Source organism: Echiichthys vipera (assembly GCF_963691815.1).
Source record: "Echiichthys vipera genome assembly, chromosome: 7".
NCBI classification, from domain to species: Eukaryota; Metazoa; Chordata; class Actinopteri; order Perciformes; family Trachinidae; genus Echiichthys; species Echiichthys vipera.
In genome coordinates, this window is record NC_139832.1 from 15,446,942 (window position 1) to 15,466,955 (window position 20,014).

A 20,014-nucleotide genomic window follows, 5' to 3' on the forward strand; every position below is an offset into this window, starting at 1 on the left:
TTGGAACCTGAAGCAAGAAGGTTACTCAAGAAAGTAAGAGGGCTGTGGTTAAGTGTGCTATGCAGTTGCTATGGCGGAAGCTCTTTGGCAACAGAGTTCACAGTGCAAACCTTCTGCAACAGCTCAGGCCAAATGTGGTTAGGCTGAGGTTGCCATACTTTTTTAAGAGTCTTTATATTGTTTGATTAATTGTCCATTTTCTGTATCAGTTGTGAGTCCTTGAAGCATCCAGCCTTAGTCATTTCCCACATAACTGGACTTCCCAACCGTAATTATCTCAGACTTGACAAAGACTCACAAAATATGTGAGCTAACAGTTTTCACAGACCCTGTAGAACTCCACATTGACTTTAATCTTTTATCACTTTTTATCCTTCTGTTTTATGTTTTTCTTCTTTCTAGACAATCAAGCCAAAGAAATTCTGCCGGTTCATTCAAATTTCCTAGCTTTCATTTTTATGCACAGGTGTCAGTGATCTTCACTGACTGTCACATTTGAAATGCTCAGTAACTTCTTTGGTGTGTAACTTACTAAAAAAAAAACATATATATATATATATATATATATAATGAAGACTCACCTGCACATTTTTAAAGATTTGAAATCCAGTCAAACCTTTTCAGAGCTTCTCCTGATCTCACCACTGCATAGGCCCCGCCTCCCAGCACACCTGCTCCTAAAATCTACACAAATGAACTGCCCAAGTGGGAAGCTTAATTATGTTGCTTTTATTTGCTGTATTCTTCAGTTACCACAAAAATAATGCCAACATTTATTAAAATTTACCAGAAGGATGGCTGACAAGTCCACCTTTTTCTATATAACTACACAGACAATTATTTTTCTTATTTACACATTAATTTAGCAAAAACACTAATAATCACAATCATTAGACCAAATGCTTGTGACCTTTTGAGGCAAGTACCTGTGCCTGACAGGCCTCTCCCAAGCCTCCTACAAGCACTTCTATGATGCTGTGGTAGGTAATGTTGAGCTCCTTGATGATGTGTAATTTGCACATGAATCCCAAAATTCCTCTCCAAGAACATTAGTGATGTTATTGAAATCCATTTTGTCTTTGGTCATCCCTAGTAGCATCTTTAGTTTGGTGTCAGACTTTGGCAGCCCGTTACATTTGTCTTTGCAGCAGCAGGTGTGGCTGACGTTGTACTTGACCCCCCGATAGGAGGTGATTTCATGGGAGCCACAGAGCTGAGCATCCACGCAGCCCTGAGCGGACAGGATGTGGATCGAGCCGTAGCGGCCTTTGCTGCTGGAACAGCGCTGATCAGGCAGACACTGGCTGGTGATGTTGGGGCAGGACTGTCCTTTGTGCTGCAGAGGACAGTAGTTACACAGCAGGCTGTCCAGACTCAGAGCAGGGAGGACCAGAGCTGTGGCCAACAGGATGGAGGTCAGAAACCAGCATGGCCCCAACAGATGGATGTCCAGACTAATGTAAATCCACACAAACAGTTAAATAGGAAGGATACAAACGGTAAATATACTTTCATATAATTAGTCACATTGATCACTTAAATATCTTGTGGATTTCAGTTGTTTGTTTAGATGCAATTTCCACCTGCTCTTTGTGTGTGATCCCATCTTCCTGTGTAGAAAAAGATGTCAACCTGCGAAACCTCCAAACAGCAGCAAACCCTCTGATTACCAAGCAGAAACAGGAGTGTCTTTAAAGCTGTTGAAGCTTAATTGATTAATACAAACACATTTATTTTAAAGCTTTCAGTTTATTGCTCAAGAATAACATCTTGCTTTATCCTTCAACACATAACACTTTATACAGTCTTTAAAAGAAGAAATCTCAAAAAACAGGATTACAGTGTAATCTGCTGTCTGCTGCTCTGCACACAACATGCCACAAGGGAAGAAACAAAATCGAATGATTTGATTTGGTGCTGTTGAATGTCACCCAGATGTTTTTTTCAAAAACTAGTGGCTACTCTATATTTGTAAAGCATCTGCAATACAAAATAAAAAGGGAGAAATTGTCCTCTAATTGGCCACATTTTTTTTCTTCCATGATTTTCTGTTCATGATCCATAGTCAGATGAAAAAGAGAGCTTTCCCTTCTTATACAGAGGTTCCTGTAAAGAAAAAAAAAAGTTTTTACAAGCTGAAATGTCCGCTTGCATCCATGTATACGATAGTAAATTGGGATACATGGTTAGTGAAGTTTAAGTGGTTTGCTCACAGCCAGCTCCTCCTCCTCCCCTCTGCCTGTGACATCCCACTCATCATCTTCCTCTGCGGGGTCATAGCTGTACAGAGGAATGAGCGTATGGCGCAGCTCATCTAATCTATAGGACATAGAAACCAAATTGTGACAGATATACCAAAACTGATCTGAAAGCAATGCTTAAACCACAGAAACCATCTTACCTTGACCTCCTCCTGATATAAATGACCTGAAGAGAAGCACAACAATGAAAACTTTGAGAAACCCACGATGCTGAATATTCACATGACGTAAAGTAGCATAACATTTAAATACTCATAATGTTCAATACTATTCTTACCATTGCCACCACACATACAGTCAGGGTGAGTAGTACAAAGAGAATGAGTGCATAGTAACCAGGAAATCCAGGCTTGGGGTTTGTAGGAGCAATGTTGGGAGTAGTCTGGTTCAAATGCATTTCTTTCTGCTCGATCTTCTCCTTTCCTCATACACCCCTCTGCTCTGTGCACCTCAGCTGACACCTTTGTGACACATTCAGTGGAGTGCTGTAGCTGAAAGGCCACGTTGGGCATTCTCAACCCCAGGAAGACACATCATTTCTATAGAGTGAAACACCAGGCACAGTTTACTGAGCGAATCAATATGTAGGACTTTAAATCACCTGACTAGGAAGTTGATGAGAGTGCAAAGGATGCCTTCTAAACCGTCCAAAACATTCCTCAACTTAAGAAAAAAAACATTGAGTCTTACCTTTGGTGTCATATGTAGAGTATGCAAACACACACTTCCTTCTTGCTGTTGTCAATGCTGTGCTTGCTGTACATACCTCAACCTGCTCAATGACATTCCTGACTGAGGAGCAGGTATGATGTAGTCTGTTGGTTTGATTGAACTGGATAGATTTGTTTATCATATCCATCGCAAGTTTTCATAGTTGCTTTGTATACTTTTTAATCATAAATACATTGACGTTTTCTGGTAGGAGTAATTCCTGCACACTGGTATAGCAAAATATTGTGCTAATTGTTTTAATAAGGGTTTAAATTGAGAAAAAAAAACTTTTGTGAATTTGATATTGGAACTAACTTATCTCTACAACCAGAACACACGTGGATGAAGTATTCAGATCCTTTACTTCAGTAAAAGTACTATTTCCACAGTGCAAACATGCTCCACTACAAGTCCTACATTTAAAACCGGATTTAAGTTAAAGTATGTAGGTATTATCAGCAAGTAAAAGTACTCATTGTGCAGCCACATGTCCCCTGTCAGTGTTTTTCATATTAATATTACTACTACATTAATGTGCTGCATTTTACTGCTGAAGATGTTTAAGGTTGTGCTTATTTTCCTTTTACATACTGTTGGGTAGTTTAATCAACAGCTTTGCATCATATTCTGTAACGTCATCATACGTTTGTAGCGTTGCTGTCTTGTGAGAATCCCTTATCTAAAAAAGTCAACTTTTCAGGGTGTCAGAAATACAGCTACTTTCAGCCCTGTGACGATGTATTTTTTCCAGCTGATCTGAGAGGGTTTTGAAAAAAAAAAAGTTTATTTATCTTGAGAAGAAGGAGAATCAACACACGGAGAATCACTTCATCCTTCAGCTTATCAATATCAACGCATCTGAAGCTACGGTACATGGTTTTCATGAGGGTCGGGGATGAGAAATTGTTTTCTGTAAAAGTAGCTAAAGTTGTCAGACAAATGTGGAGTAAAAAGTACAATAGTTATTTAAAGTAGCATAAAACTTAAATACTCAAGTAAAGTGCAAGTACCCCTAATTTGTTCTTCAGAACAGTACTTGAGAAAATGTCCACAGTGTGGCGACAGTCCACCACTGCATGTAATGTTGTTGTTCCTCCAGCAGAGGGAAAGTTGCTGTGGGGATGAGGAGGGGAGGGACAGTGGGAGGAGTGAGGGAGAAACACAGATGGGAGGCTTTCCTAATCTTACAGGTCTAACTAGCTGAGCATGGCTTTGGTCAGGCATTCACCTCGTAGACACAGGGTGGCTTAAAAGGGACACAGTTAACAGGAACACATTTAACAGAGCTTTGATGGTAAGTTGGCAACAAAAAAAACTCTATTTACTTTGCAGTAAGATTCAGTTTCAGTTTTTCTCTAAAGTTGTGAATCTCCTTTTAGTTAATGTGAGAACCTTAATAATGTGAAAGTTTTGTTTGACAGAGAAATACAGTTTGACAGAACATGATTATAATATCAGTTAACTTATGTAATGATAATGGTGGTATTATAATGGTGGACAGGTTTCACTTTACACAAGTGTGCCATAGATATAGTGGCACTGGCGCGCACTGGCAGATTTCCTGTTCAGATTTGAAAAGTTGTTAATTATTAGACCAGCTTTAACCTGCAGCTTCAGTAAGACTCAAGTCATAAACCAGCACACTTGTCCTTCCTGAAACAAGTCTGTCACACTAATGTAATTCTTTCCTAACTTTAGTTTTCATTATTTTCTTTAATAGTTCTACATTCTGCTGTGGTATGAAGTGAGGACGTGCTGAGTCTGAAACGGGAGGACTTGTACGACTTCTTAAAATGTCATGGATCCTTCTCAAAGGCTCAATGGAACAACGCAGAGACAAGATGCAAGCGTCTCTGACTTCCCCATGCCTCTGACTGAGAATCCACCTGAAATACACATTTACAAGGACCTTTCTATCTTTTCTGAAAATAATCAAGCCAGTTTGTATGAGTCCATCTTGCCTGGGACCACATCCTCAACTGAATCCCAGCCCAAACTCCCCGGCCATCTTTGGAATTATGGGGGAGGAGGTCCAGGGAATACGAAGCACCAAAGCAGGAACTGGCCTCCCCCAGTGCGCCGCCCTGCCCCTGCACTCCGAACCAGGCTCCCTAGTGCGTCATGTTTGTCAAGTAGACAAGGCCAGGCGCCACCTCCTGTTCCCCCCAGAACACGAGTACCTCTCAGCAACCTCACAAAGCAGTTTTCCTGTGACCTCACTGAGCCTGCTCACAGGCTGAATCGTTCCAGGACAGAAATAGACAATCATGTGAGTATCTCGGACAAAAGGCGTCTTTGTGATTGAATCCAATGACCCAAATTAAGATGGGTAAAATCAGAGTAAAGGCCTAAATCTGCAACTTGTCTTTTGTTCACATCAGGACCCATGGGCCATCCAACTAACAGACACTCCACGAGGCAGCACCAAGAGGCTGGCTTCTTTTTGTGATGCAACTTCCAAGTGAGAGAGTGCATAAAAATGGGTTTCTATATATTTAAGGGTCGTTCATTTTAAGACATTATCATTTTGGCATGAAATTAAATCAATATAAATGACTGTAATGAATTAGAAACATGTTTAAAATATCCATGGCACCTTATGGCACCAACTTCTCAAAATGACACAGTTACAGAACTTGAAATGTGGTGTATATCATAGTATTAAGTTTGTGTAGCATTTTATTGCTGGAACCTATGCAGTTGGTTAAAAATAATCATCAAATAATGTTTTCCAAAATGTTATTTCATGTGTGACTTAATTTAATAAGCTGCCAGACATGTGGTTCCTGTTCCCGTTCTTTCAACTCTACATCAACTTTGTACCTCCAGTGAGTATTTGTCATCATACTAACCCTCTGACAACCTTTTTTTATTTACGGTCTTTGGCAGGCTAATGTCACGGTACATGCACGCAGACAGTGTTCATAACTCAGGTGTGGTATGGAGTCGAGTGTCACACATCCACGCTGCCCTGCTACAGCAGGTGGAGGTGAATGTCACTGTGTCAACGGAGTGGGACAATCACCAGCTCCCCTTCCCCACCACAGGTAAGATTAACAAACACAGTACTACACATACAATACTTATCCCTACTAATACTTGTAATTGTAGTTTAAACTCACAGACAATTAAGAGATTAAACATTTAAAGTGAGACTTTCATTTGATGATGCCACACTTAATACTAATTATAATCATCAGAATAAGTCCTTTTATTTAAAACATATAAACTATCAAAATCACAATGTGAAAGTACTATTATTATTATCAGCAAAATTTACTTAAAGTATCAAAAGTTAAAGTTCTTATTGGTAAAAGTAGCACCTTTTAAGTATTAAGTTCTGGAGCTCCTAAGGCCCCCAAACACCTGCGTAAATGTGCAGGGCCTATAATCTAAAATAAAGCATCATATTTTATAAAGAGAGCATATGGTATATATGTAAAATAAAATAACTGTAACTACAGTTTTCAGATAAATGAAGTGGGGTTAAACTATAAAGAAGCAGAAAAGGGAAACACTCCGGTTCTGAACTACAGAATCTGAGGACCCATTTTCCAGTCACTGCAGATATCGGTGTGTAGACTCTGAACTATAATCTTCTATCCAGTGAACAGGACAGTGAAGAGTCTGATTGATGAAATCTTCCAGCTGCTCGACCGACCTCCCAGCACAAATGGGCATCATTATTTAAAACTGTGCGACTCTGATGAGTATCTCCAAAAGTAAGTCACTTATCCTGAAATTAACGTTTTTCTGTGAGCTGTGTTTTGTTCTATTTAAACACAATGATTTTGTTTTCCACAGTTAATGTTTAGTTTGGTGATCTCTCCTTTAGTGATGAACTGCTGGGTATGCACGAGACTATTCAGATCTACTCTAAGTATAAACTAGTCATCCCCCTACGACTGCTACACGTGAACAACCTCAAACACCGTCTGGGCAGGGATGTAAGTCAGTTCAAACTCCTTCTCCGTTCCCACCTACAGTGTTGATCATTTACCAAGAAGGGGGTGGCCTTTCTTCAGTTTTGAAATACTGCTCTCATGAACACCTGTGCCTGGCCCCTTTCCAGCGTTTTATCATCAGGGCTATTGTAGCTGTAAAAACCTCCACCCTGATTTCCTGACTTTGCTCTGTTTACACATCACGTCATGGCTGGTGGCATTTAGCAGCAAGAATAAAACAGAATAAAGGTTAACCTGCTGTATCCTTACATGTATAGGCAAAAGTAAAAATGATTAATTAATCATTTTGCATTCTTGAGAGATTATATAATGATTCAAAAACATTACATAATTAACTGCCACAATGCTACACAGCAAACAGTATTTCAACCTCTGTTTCTTCTCTGAGGTGGAGGACGACAGGACCTCATGCCAGCTGTACCAGTTCCTTCGTCCTGCCTGTGTCTTCAACACCTGCAAGTGAGATGCGTCACACACAAGCTTTGTGAAGTGGTTTCAGTAACAACTGTTAAATGGGTCATGTGTCAACCAGTGTTTTGTTTGTAGACAACATAAAGCTGGGTAGCTTTGCTTTATGATTCGTTAAAACTTTGGCATCTGTGTGTGTTTAACCTGTCCTCCCTATTCAGGTTGAGCCTTCATGATGTGCTCAGTAGCTACAACAGAGAGGTGACAGAGCTAATGAGAAGTAAGGTCAGTAGAGAGAGGACAACCAGTGGGACATTTGTTTCTCTCACACATATCTAACAGTATTTGATGGCAATTATTTTATCTGTATACTCTGGGACACACCGCCTCAGGATAAGTCAGATGTATCAGTAGGAGTGATGTTTCCTTAACTGACTTTGTGATATATCTCTTACTTTGGTCTGATCTCATCCTGTCTCCAGTCTGGGATGAACGTTAACGTGCTCGTGGGCAGTGTTCGCACCATCAGCAATCTTCTGTGTGGGCTCTCGTGTAAGGAGCTGGAGGACGCCATTGGCAGGCTCAACAGAATCAATCCCATACCTCTGGTAGGATATCTCATACTTTTTATTGCGATAAAGGGCTTCATACAGTATAATCATAATGCAATCCTATCACTTTTTTAGCCATTTGCCTCTTCCGTGTGTGATAATTTTTCACTTCTGCTTTAACCTCTACCTTTTTTACTGTTTATTTACATTAACATGAATCTGCTGAGGTGTTGCGACACTGCAGTGCACCAAAAAATGTGATGTGGAAGAAAAGAATAGCTCTACATTCCTCTGATCAACAATACAAAGCTGTTTCCTTCTTTTTTACAGAGTCATGATGAGATGTCTGAGTGTGAAACTGGTGAGTAGCTGTCTGTCTATCTGTCTGTCTCTTTCTTTCTTTCTTTCTGTCTTTTGGCAGGTCCTCTTTTTTTTAAATACCTGTTTGGAGATTAAGACTTGGTTAGAAGGTTCAGGTCTGAATTAGGTTTGGTTTAGGGTTTGGGTCAAGTTTAGGCCTTTAGCTGTTATTGTTAAGGTTAGGGTAAGGGGCTAGGGAATGCATTATGTTAATGAGCGTAGCCACTAGCTTAATGATAACTTAACAGACTTAACTGTTTAATACTTGTGTGTTTTTGAAACAGAAACTTTACTGACTCCAAATCCACCATAAAAAGGTGTTGGTCTTTAAGACGCTTCACCAACTTTGTTGTGCTACTTGTTTACATCCTTAACCTTTCCCTGGACGTTAGCCTCGTATGTTAAATACTTCCAAACAACAATTTTGCTTTGTTCATTTTCTACTAAAACGGTGGTGAAGGTCCTCTGGCAGCAGCACTAGCTGTGTTCAGTCAACTCAGTGTTGTTAATGTGATGAACCAGCGTTCATGTGCTCAGAGAGACGTAGCTTCTGTCTTGTTTTGTCTGCAGCGCTGCTTGGTGACGTCTCCACCTCCTCCAGTTGACGGCAAAAGTATCGATACTTTTGTCAAGTTAGTATCTAATCCAAAGACTGTATAAAAAATGGAAGTAGCCTCTCCATCAAGGCTTAATCTCTCAACTTGATCCAATTGTACTCGCCTCTGGGAATGTTGTCATGGAGGTATGACCTTAACATACAGATTAGAATGTTTTTTTATACCAGGCCTTAAATAGGTTAAAGGTTAAAGTGTTCTGTTAACGGCCTTTTAACATGGGGGGTAATGAGAAACTGCTCTATTGTGCAAACTACTAATTGTTTTTGGCACTTTGGTATCGGATCAACCAGGAAGTCGCTGTGGCGGGGGCTTGATCTAATCTGATACTAATTTTTAGTACTAATTATTTTCTGAGTAGCAACTTTTTTGACAACTCTTTGATATATTAACATTTTGATTGTGTAAGCTGATGTTTATTCTCTGTATTCCAGCCATGATCATACTCCACAAGGCGCTGCTAAAAGTGTTGCAGATCTTTTTTGACAACTTCCCGTCAGACTTCAGAGGTCCTGAGGTAACCAGCAACCTGCAGATACTTGACACTGAAGACAACACTGAAATCATCCAATTCAATATATCTGCTCTCTACCAACTACAGCCCAACTGGCTGACCAAGTATGTGTACATTTACAGTCGCACACAAACACACACACATTTTGATATGTTCATGTGCACGCAGATACAAATGTTGACAACATCCCTGACAAAAACAATGGGGTTTTATTGCTTTCTCTTTCCTCTCCTTTATTTTTAGTTACGAGTGCTTTTCCGTTTCCTGTGAGCTGACATACGGAGGAACAAAGATATGTGACACAGGGGTTTCGGAAAATATCAGCACTGCATTGTCATATGGTAACAAGATCCACTGTAACCGCATGTAAGAGCAATACCTTGTAGACTCTCCTACTGTAAATGCTATTTTATCACATTCAACTTCCTATTTCCTTGTTCTTCATATTCTTTAAGTGACCATCTGATCCAGGCTCTAATTGTACTGGCTTGTTATTTGTTGTGCTATGATAAGTGTGTGTGTATGTGTCAGTTAATTTCACTACAAATTTGTGAGCATGAGTAGAAAATTATTTAGAAAGAAGATCAAATAGAGTTAACATAAATGGGTGTATGAGGGGGTGAGGGGACATGTTTATGACTGTGTGTGTTTTTGATTTTAGGATGGTGTTCCCTGTTCTAGTAAATCAGCTGCCATATGAGTGCATGTTGACATTTCGCCTTAAAGGCTCCAGGCGAGGCAAGACACCCGAGCTTTTAGGCTGGGCTGTATTGCCTCTTTACAGCAACAGGTAGGTTTTCAACACTGCTTACACGTATCATAAAGTTTGTATACACTTTTGGACTGGTTTAAATATCAAATTCACATTTGACTAAATGCCTAAGAGGAGGGACTAAAGTTTCTTATAGAAGCAGCATGCTTACACTTTTGGGCTATATGTATGCTGATTGAGTGGCAAATGGTTATATGGAGTTCCTATTGTCAGACTGTGGAAATACTGTACATGATTGAAAGGTGTAACAACTATAAAATGACTTCAGCGCCTGCCCGAACTACTGTGACTATTGTCAGACTGGGGAAATACTGTACATGATTGAAGGATGTAAAAGCTATAAAATGACTTCAGCGCCTGCCCCAACTACTGTGGGGCTCCATTTGTAAAATCGGTGTCCTTTAACATGTTTTGAGTGGGATGTAAAAGAGAAATGCATCAAATGTTCATCACGTTTATCTTACACTTGTTTTTTTGACCATTTTCTGAGCTCTTGGACCCAGTGGTATAATCAGTGACATGTAGTGCTTTGTGCGGCTAGGACTCTGGTAATGGGGACCGTTTTGCTCAGTATGTCCACACTGTCTGAGCTGCCTGCTCCTCCCTCCCGTGCCTTGTTTGACAGCCACAGACAAGCCGAGGGGGTCATACTGCAGGTCAGTTACACCGCACAACTCTTCCCCCTGTTGACCAAAAGACAAACAACACCACATTACCCGCTCAGTCCCTCATCCTCCCATCTCTCCCCAGCTGGAGTTTCAAGATCAGTTTGAGTGGAAGTATCAGAGGCCCATCGCCCTTCCAGGTTCAATCATATTTACTGAGCCTTGTGAAGCATTACAAAAGAAAATGTTGGACGTCTCTAAGAAGCACTGCCTCTGTTTGTGAGTAGCAGGAGAGAGAGAGCAGAACACATTATTTAATGTGCTGCGTTCAAAGTTTCATGGTTTTGGACAAACATAATCGTTTAATTTCTAAAGGGGGATCCCTGTTCCCTCATTTTCTCTTGCTGTCTGTAAACACATTCCTGAAATTTTCTCTCCAGTCTAACAACAAATGAGAAGGCTTTCCTCTGGAGTAAGCGTCACTGTAGTGACAAAGGCAGTATTTTCCTCCACCTGCTGCTTGGTGGAGCCCCCCGGTGGCAGCCTGAAGACTTGACAGAAATATATACCATCGTAGAGAACTGGCCCATCCATCTCCCTGAGGAGGCCCTCTTCCTGCTCAATGACAGGTACTTTACACTTTGTTCACATACAGAAACATTATTCATTATGCAAAGCTGAAAGGATCAACAAAAATGGATAACATACAACACATGGATAAAGGCGTGTTGTTGTTTGTTTGGTAATATTTTTTGGTGCAGCTACTATCAAAACATTAAGGAAGTAGGATATATGCATCTTGTTAAGGAGGTGATGCAAAACATTACATGTTTTTTGACACAGGCCTGATCTTCTGTCCATTCTAGCAGGACAAGGGTGTCAGTTTAGTTTAACCAGGACCCAGGACAACAATGCTCATACACAATCAAAGGTTATAAGCTTAAAAAGTTATGTGTGGAATTAGTATTTGAAACAATATCTCAAAACAGACATAAAAAGGAAGCTTTACAGGCAGGTAGAGCATAGCTACAGTACGTTCCAAAGGCAGCAGAATGTGATCACGTGGGTTTAATATGCTCATTGATTTACACAAACCAAACTCTCATCCCTTTGAGCTCTCCTTTGGCCTTTATTGATGAGCTTTAAAGATTGAGAAAAATATTAAGAATAACCAAACTCACTGAAAATGAGAAGGTAATTCAATTTTCCAATAAAACATCCAACACAGTATTCAAGTGATAGCTGACATGTAAACATTCTCATCATGTACTGTATGATGCTCCCTATGATGTTATCTTTGATATGTCTGAAAGAATAATTAATTCCTTGAATGTGATCGTGTAGGGAAAGTAAACAATACGAGCAGACTAGTAGCTCAAAATGACAAATGTGATGACAACCATGATACAGGCTTCTATTAGTCTTGTTTGTTGATTTAATGTTAGAAAAACCCTTAACATATGTACCAGTTTGGATATAATTAAGTTATCATAAAATATCATGTATTCTATCACAAGAAGAGAACAGACGGTACACTTCAAATCAGTCTCCCAGCATGTTCTGAGTCTTTATGAACCAAGTATTTAAACAGTCAGGTGAAAGAGAAACCGTTGTCATGGTTACATATTTAGAAAAAACAAGTAGTTATCTCCAGAGTTACCAAAACAATTCCTCCTCAGCAGCCACTGAATAAACTAGGCTAAAGGCTCCTTTCCCACAGTCCAAGACAAAACTATTTACACAGCCGGAGTTCACCCATTATAGAATTGTGTTCTGAATTTTTCCAACATTTTGAAACATATCTTTTTTTAGTTTTCATGATCAGACTGTGCGGAGGGCTGCGGTTCAGTACTTTGAACAGATACCAGATGGAGAGCTGGAGGTGTTTCTGCCACAGTTGGTCCAAGTAAGCACACTTACACACATCACTATCTATTACTGTACACATTTTGAGTGTAATAAACCTTAATAAACACATTCATCTCCTTGTCATCCTTAATGCACCTGTGTCTTTAGAGTTTATTATTTGTTTATAAGAAAAACCTAAGATTTTGAATATGAGATCAGGTGACATGCAGTGGTTTGATGTTTGTTTGATCAGTCATCCTGTGCTTCAGGCTCTGAAGAGTGAGTGGGAGTTGGATGGACCTCTGGTGATGCTGCTGTTGGAAAGATCACTGAAGAACTTACGGATTGCTCAGCAACTCTTCTGGTGAGCAGCAATTAGACATCAACATATTTTGCATGGAGTTCAATCTCTAGTTTTACAAATAAAATAAGTTATTTGTGATAGTGTAATCAGCAGTAGTTGCAAAAGGGAATGAATGTGAGGTAAAACCACTTCATGCAAAATGCATTGAAAGTGTTATTTTGTGTGATTTAATTCTCAGTGTGTTTTTTACTGCAATATGTAGGGTAATGTCATATAATCTATTATTGTTTTACATGCTGGCAGGCTACTGGAGGATGCCCACATTGACCCCTACTACCAGAGTTGGTTCAGTAAGGTCCAGGCTGCCCTGCGGCACTGTTGTGGCCGTGCACTGAGGCAGGAACTGGAGCACGAAACCCACCTGGTGTCAGTGCTTGTACAGGTTGCTGAGAAGGTCCGCATTGCAGATAAGGCCCGACGTAAGGTCAGTAAACAAATCAGTCCTCTACACATTTATTTAATTACTCACTCACTCATAATCCTCCATTGTTATGAATGCTATATTGTTGGTTATTTTATTTTGTGTGTTTCTCTGCAGACTGTTTTAAACAAAGAAAAGTGGAAGATTGATGACTTCTTCAGAGATGGGATCAGCTGTTGTCTGCCACTGGATCCTGCAGTTCGTGTGAAGGCATTGGACGTGGATGTAAGAACATTACAACAACACTGTTTACATCATCAGTGTGATTTAAAATGCAGATAGTAGTATACTATTTTGTTTGCTCCTCTGGTATGATACTTACAGGCTTGTACGTTCTACAACTCCAATGCTGCTCCGTTGGGGATCTCATTCGTCTGCTCTGACCCTTTGGCAAAGAACATCAGTGTCATCTGCAAGGTTGGTAATAATATGTCATTTTTTAATCCACGCTGTGCCTCATGCAACAACATCTTAATATTCTTATCCTACATTTTCTCTTACTACTTTCTGTGAGGTTTGCTTGTATGCTTTTATCACCATTAGCATGATCAATGCCCCAAAATTCCCATACACTATAGACCTTTCAAAGTTGTAAAAAAAAATCCTAAATGCATCCAAGTTTATTTAGTACTGTTGCAGTGTATGTGAATGACATCAGCTGACAAGAAAGTTAGCAAGGACCCAGGCAGTTGTCTAAAAATGGAATTCCAAAGAAAAGAACCATAATATTTGTAAAAATGTTGCCAAAAATTAAAAGAAGGCTTTCACATAGCAGAGCCTCTAATCTTGCTGTCAGAAATCAGCAGATGAAAATACATAACTGTCAATAGTTGTGTTAGTGTTGTTAAAAGTAACGGAAAATATTAATAGTACAGCTGCCAACGACGCGTTCCCCTTCGAGAGGGAAATCAAATCTCATGGTCAGTAACAGAGCAGCTTGCACAAACGGCTCAACAAAAAGAAGATACTTGGACATGGTATTTAGGCTGTCTCACTGAGTCAAACCTTCTTAGGAAACAGTTTTCATTCCTCAGTTAATTGTATTGTTCAGACAGGAGATAACCTGTGTCAAGACATGCTGGTACTCCAGATAGTCCGTGTGATGGACAGGGTTTGGCTCCAGGAGGGGCTGGACCTGCGAATGATCACCTACAGATGTCTTTCGACGGGCAGAGCTCAGGGTTAGTTTATCAGTTTTATTGTTCTTGAATGCACATTCATTTCTCTTGTGTGTTTATATCTCTGTACCTGCGAATTGATGTTTTTCCACTTATAATCTCCATGGTTGTCAGGCCTGGTGGAAGTGGTTCCAGACGCAGTAACCCTGGGGAAGATTCAGCAAGAGTGGGGTCTGGGTGGCACCCTTCGAGAAGACACACTGGAGAAATGGTTTCACATGTGGAACAAAACTAAGGAGGATTATGAGAAGGTTAAGACCCCTTTGATAACTTAACCATTATGATTGATTACACACTTACACATTCCCTTTTGCTTGCTGAATTCTGTAACTTTCTCCTACTGTGTATGTGCAGGCTGTAATGAACTTCATCCACTCATGTGCAGGGTGGTGTGTGGCCACCTTCATCCTGGGGATCTGTGACCGCCACAATGACAACATCATGTTGAGACACAGTGGACACATGTTTCACATCGACTTCGGCAAGATTATGGGCAATGCACAGAAGTTTGGAAGCTTTAAAAGGCAAGTCAATAAAAAAAGCAGCTTTTTGAAAGTGAAAAGAGTGTTTCTTTTTGTGTGAGCAAGGAGATACAGAAATGTTATCAGTATATAAGTCATAGACAATAATGTGAATTAACAAGAACTTTCCCCTGCTCTTTTATCTTTTATTTTTTCACAATGATAGGGACCGATCACCGTTCATCTTTACATCCGAGATGCAGCACTTCATCACCGGCGGGGGCCAGAAACCTCAGCGCTTGCATCGCTTTGTGGAGCTCTGCTGTGAAGCTTACAACATAATCAGGGGGCGTTCTGCACTGATACTCAGCTTGTTGGAGCTGGTAAGACCGTTACTGAATCCCACCATCACAATAACCACAGCTATATCTGAGAATACATATTATTACATGAAAAACCTTTTCAATAATGGTGGTTTCCAGATGCTACGCGCAGGATTGCCAGAACTGAAGGACTCTAATGATCTGCAGTATGTCCAGAACAACCTCAGACCTCATGACACAGACCTAGAGGCCACATCCTACTTTACAAAGTAAATTGATACAAAACACACAAACACAGTCTCTGTCTACCTAAACAAATTCTTTGAAATATCACATTTCTGACGCTGTATTAATCTGATTCTTATAGTAACAGTTTGTATCCCTCCTGATGTAGGAAGATCAAGGAAAGCATGGGCTGTGTTGCGGTCAAGTTTAACTTCCTGACACACAGCATGGCTCAAGGAAAGAAACAAGATCCACGGACCCAGGATGGCATCCCTGCTCCTAGTACCAACATCCAAGAAGCTGTCATCCAGGGATACACTGCCAGGGGAAAAGATGTGGTGAGGCTGCATGCAACACTCTTTGTGCTGTGTTATTCAGACCGAAATTATTCATTTTTATAACAAAATCCCACTGAGATTTGAAGAGCAAGGGGAGCTGATGAAACACCTGGAGCTGACAGCAGATTCACAAATATTTGTTTTAAGAGGAATAACCCTTGGCAGTCATCTGACTGTATGTTTGTGTGTGTTGGGGCTGCTGTCACTTATGGCCTCCTAGGCAGCAGTGCTGTGTTTGGAAAGTCTTTCCCTCGCTCCCCAGAGTCAAGAGAGGAGTGTAACTGATGGTTGTTGGCATTTCACTGCTCTTTGATCAGATTAGTCTTCCTGATGTCAGGTGTTTAGAGGCAGAGATGGAGCACCTTGTCAGTCAAAAGAAACTTACTTTGATTCATGTATCATGCACTCGTGTATATACTTTATTTATAACAGTAGTATAAATAACGTCTTTCCCAGTAGAGTAACCATTAAATATAAGCATGTGGGAACTGCTTCTAAGTGCCAGTAGTGTTTGTTTCTAGTAGCACAGTATAAGCACAAAAAATCACTATTTCCCACCTTCTTTTTAATTTTTTTACTCCAGAAAATACATTTCAGAAATCAAAACCAAAACAAAGGAAACATTTAATAGTAAAACTATGTTAGCTGATTAGGATTGACTTCTATAATTGTAAGCACTTTAAAAGCTCGTGGTTGGCAGTTAATCCCCTTGAGACCTGAAACATTGTTTAAGTCCACAAACTAATTATTAAAGGGGAAATGTGCTTGTTTTCATGTGCATACGTATTTGGGTTTCTCCTAGAACATGTTTACATACTTAATGTTCTATCACATTATTTTTTTCATACTATCTATATTCAACCTGTATTTTACCGTCTGAAATGCCCTGGTTAAGCTCCTGTCTCTTTAAGCTCCCCTCCTGAACAGGCCCCGTGTGTCCTGATTGGTCAGCATTTCTCAGTCTTCTGCATTCTGCATTCTCTGTGTCTCCGCGACGGCACTGCAGCGGCACTTTCTGCCTCTACATCGTGTAGTTGTGACATCACAACCAAATGGAAGTCATGAAGACTCGTTTACATGCACAGTTTCTGAATACGGGCTGTGGACTGAATGTTTTGATACTTTCACAGTATTTATATAGCACTTCCACCTGCTTTATAATAAAAAGATATATGGTCAGTCTCACTTTTTATACTATGGGACCTTTGACTATACATCTAACTCAAGGCAGATAGACTTACAGATCCTTTATGGGAAACTTTTCCTTGAGCTGCCGTCTTCCAAGAGAATTTAAGCATGAGGGTCATGTCACCAAAGAAAACTTCCACCTGCCTGGGGGCTTCAGCGTTGATCCTGGGTTATCACCCTATGGTTATTACCAGTCTCTCCTCATACATTCACTCTACAACCTAATGAATAAGTGTTGTTTGATTTGCAGATCTATGACCTGAGAGTAACCATTCATGATGGGTTTCTGAACAGCGAGAAGACATTTGGGCAGTTTGAGCTGATCCATAAGCAGCTGCAGAAATACTTCATTGAAACTATGCTGCCTCAGTGAGTGAAGGAAACAAAAATCGATACATTCAGCCCACATCACAGGGCTATTTTATTTTGAAACCCTGCTTTTTTTTTACTCACAATAATTACGTAATTTGATGCATGCCTAATTCCTCTCTTTATAGGTTTCCTAGGTGGTTTAATATGTCATTCACACCAGGCAGGAAGATGGCCCTTCTGAATAAATACCTGAAACAGCTTTTTGAGGGACCATGCAAAGGAGTAAGTTTTTTTTTTTTTTCAATAATCTCTTGTTATACTGTACTTGGCCCTGACTTGTAAACTTACCTCGCTCTGTCACTTGCAGAATGAATATGTGTGCAGCTTGTTCCTGGATGGCCCCAACACAGGCAAAGAAAGTGTGGTGACAGGTAATTTCCTGCTCTTAAATAATACATGGGTGTATTAAAAACAATATTGAATGTCCCGCTAAAGGCAATATTTAGAATGTGAAGGTTTATTTATACAGTATAAGGCACTATGCTACGATTTACTGGCACTGATGCTCTGATCTATTGCAGGAGCCCGTCCTCAGATCCAGCTCAACATTACTTACACTGACTGTAAGCTATCGGTTTTGGTAAAACATCTGAAGAACGTTGTGAGTGTCCTCCACTCTTATTATTTCATTGTTTTTTTAGCATTCAACAAGAAGGAAGCATACTGTACATAGTAAACTAGTTCTCGCTTATAAATACTTTATGGTGTGTGCTCAAGTGCAGGTTGTCCCTTCTGGTCTGTTTTTCTCTTTTCAACAGAAGCAGGCAAATGGCTCCAACCCTGACGCCTATGTGGTCACACGCCTGAGACCAGACCCTCAGCAGCGCTCCAAAAAGAAGACGAAGACAGTCCGCAATAATGACAATCCCACCTTCAATGAACTGGTACAACATCCACCCATCCTTTCTTTCTTCTATCTTACAATCTTTTTATGTTGCAAAGTTAAGCCTCTGCAGAGTCAAATGGAAGGAAATAGGGGTAAAAAGTGACAGAAATTTCAGATACAAGCTATATTGTACAGCATCCGGAAATTGCTGGGCATCCTAAATGTGTCTCTGTTTGATAGCTACAATCTCTGCCTCTTATTCACAGCTGGAGTACAGTAATGTCCCACTGCTGTATGGGATGGTGCTGGAAGTGACAGTGAAGAGCAAGAAGACATTTGTGGCTGCAACCAACATTAGACTGGAGGAGGAGTTGCTTGACAAGGAGGCCTGGTTTCTTCTCGGGAACTGTGCAATCTGAGACCACTGAGAGCTGCACTGTGGGCCTGCTGCCAGCAGGGGATGCAACCACACTGAGGGAAAAGAATCAATCCAAAGATTTCTCAGACTGTATGAGGGAGACAAATTTTCCTAAGCAGAGAGGCTATGCACTATGCATTTATACCTATTTATCAGATGCAACTTATCCTCGCTCAAGAGCAAAATATGCTGGCAGCGGATGGAGTATTTGAATTACGTTACAAGACTGAGTAAAAGACTCAGCAAAGGACTGTTTACTGAGTGAAGCATTGTGTGTTCATTTTTAAATGCCAATCAAATGAAGGACATTAGTCAAGATTTTTTGGATGTGGTCAGCCGATGGATAAAGGACTTGCACTTTTGTTTGTACTTTAACATCTGTCGACCTTGCAGGTTAAAGAGGAGGTGATGCAGTGCTGTTAGGGGCTGCCTGTCTGATACCTACTCAGACTGAGTGACAGAGTGTATTTGTGCCTTTGGGCTGTGTCAACTGTCCTTGACCAGTTGAATTGGGAGGGTGGGTGAGCGAGCGGGGAGACGGGGGAGGGAGAGTGTGTGAACAGGGTGACAACTCTGCTTTTCCAGCTTGAGGGGCTGAGTTAACACTCTCCCCCTCACGACATCATTTGTCTTATCCATCACTTGCATTCAAACACAGTTATGCACATGTGAAAACACTCAAAGGCAGACACTGACATGCTTACACAAGTAGCACTGAAAAATCACCTTCTGCACAGACACACACTCTTTCTAGGCGAAGGCAGGTATTCATGTTCACTTCATGCAGTCCTCCTCCTGACAGGCCTGGTGACCCATACTCTCCTCCGCCTCATTCATAGGATTCCGTTATGAGCAAGGATAGAAATAGCCTTCCCTGCGCTGCATTTGGTTCAATAATGTATACCTCTGTGAATGCTATTTATATTATTCCCTGCTGAGTAGGCTTGGAAGAAAATGACTGGTACGCTTACACAGTAGTGCTCATGGACTATTAATATTACCTGGCATCACTCATCAGTGTGAGAATTTCATCTATTGGAATTAATGATTAATCCAAAAACAACACTGTGTCTTCTAGTTTGTTTTTATGTGTGATCAACTCTACAGCAATAATTACACTTGCATCAATTATTCATTCTATGATAATCTTTCTCCCTCACTTGAGTGATGCCAGCAGAGAGTTATTCTTCCTTAGTGTCTTTTCAGCCCTGCTGGAACCTTCTGGTCTATTTCCTCTGCAGTAGAGAAAAGTCACGTCTATTTTCTGACAATAAAACTGGTATTTATATCT

At 40.4% G+C, this 20,014-nt stretch overlaps 2 protein-coding genes across 2 annotated transcripts; one reads left to right on the forward strand and one right to left on the reverse strand.

Annotated features, from left to right (window-relative positions):
- Positions 1–1,369: 1,369 nt before the first annotated feature.
- Positions 1,370–3,009, reverse strand: LOC310949531 (small integral membrane protein 29-like). The gene is made up of 5 exons (XM_083917008.1): positions 2,952–3,009; positions 2,539–2,800; positions 2,402–2,427; positions 2,214–2,319; positions 1,370–2,106 (listed from the first exon to the last, which is right to left on the reverse strand). Exons 2-5 carry the CDS (start codon positions 2,656–2,658, stop codon positions 2,053–2,055), a joined length of 306 nt encoding a protein of 101 aa, XP_083773134.1. The 5' UTR covers positions 2,659–2,800; positions 2,952–3,009; the 3' UTR covers positions 1,370–2,052.
- Positions 3,010–4,188: 1,179 nt separating this feature from the next.
- On the forward strand, positions 4,189–19,205 carry pik3c2g (phosphatidylinositol-4-phosphate 3-kinase catalytic subunit type 2 gamma). Its single transcript, XM_083916494.1, has 33 exons — positions 4,189–4,266; positions 4,693–5,241; positions 5,354–5,433; positions 5,862–6,019; positions 6,580–6,694; positions 6,808–6,919; positions 7,326–7,396; positions 7,567–7,630; positions 7,828–7,953; positions 8,227–8,257; positions 9,305–9,488; positions 9,628–9,750; positions 10,046–10,174; positions 10,698–10,812; positions 10,907–11,040; positions 11,202–11,390; positions 12,574–12,667; positions 12,879–12,973; positions 13,217–13,397; positions 13,512–13,619; positions 13,719–13,811; positions 14,446–14,575; positions 14,687–14,823; positions 14,927–15,096; positions 15,260–15,416; positions 15,516–15,625; positions 15,751–15,919; positions 17,358–17,476; positions 17,605–17,701; positions 17,787–17,850; positions 18,001–18,080; positions 18,238–18,363; positions 18,572–19,205. The coding sequence occupies exons 2-33, from the start codon at positions 4,771–4,773 to the stop codon at positions 18,722–18,724; spliced, it is 4,185 nt and encodes a 1,394-aa protein (XP_083772620.1). The 5' UTR covers positions 4,189–4,266; positions 4,693–4,770; the 3' UTR covers positions 18,725–19,205.
- Positions 19,206–20,014: the final 809 nt, after the last annotated feature.

Coding starts and splice junctions, on each gene's coding strand:
- LOC310949531 (XM_083917008.1), bottom strand. CDS start 2,658: ATGCATTTGAACCAGACTACTCCCAACATTGCTCCTACAAACCCCAAG. Junction 2,428..2,538: donor CTGTATGTGTGGTGGCAATG/GTAAGAATAGTA, acceptor GCTTCTCTTCAG/GTCATTTATATCAGGAGGAG. Junction 2,107..2,213: donor GGGAGGAGGAGGAGCTGGCT/GTGAGCAAACCA, acceptor TTTTCTTTACAG/GAACCTCTGTATAAGAAGGG.
- pik3c2g (XM_083916494.1), top strand. CDS start 4,771: ATGGATCCTTCTCAAAGGCTCAATGGAACAACGCAGAGACAAGATGCA. Junction 6,020..6,579: donor GCTCCCCTTCCCCACCACAG/GTAAGATTAACA, acceptor TCTTCTATCCAG/TGAACAGGACAGTGAAGAGT. Junction 13,812..14,445: donor ACATCAGTGTCATCTGCAAG/GTTGGTAATAAT, acceptor TGTATTGTTCAG/ACAGGAGATAACCTGTGTCA.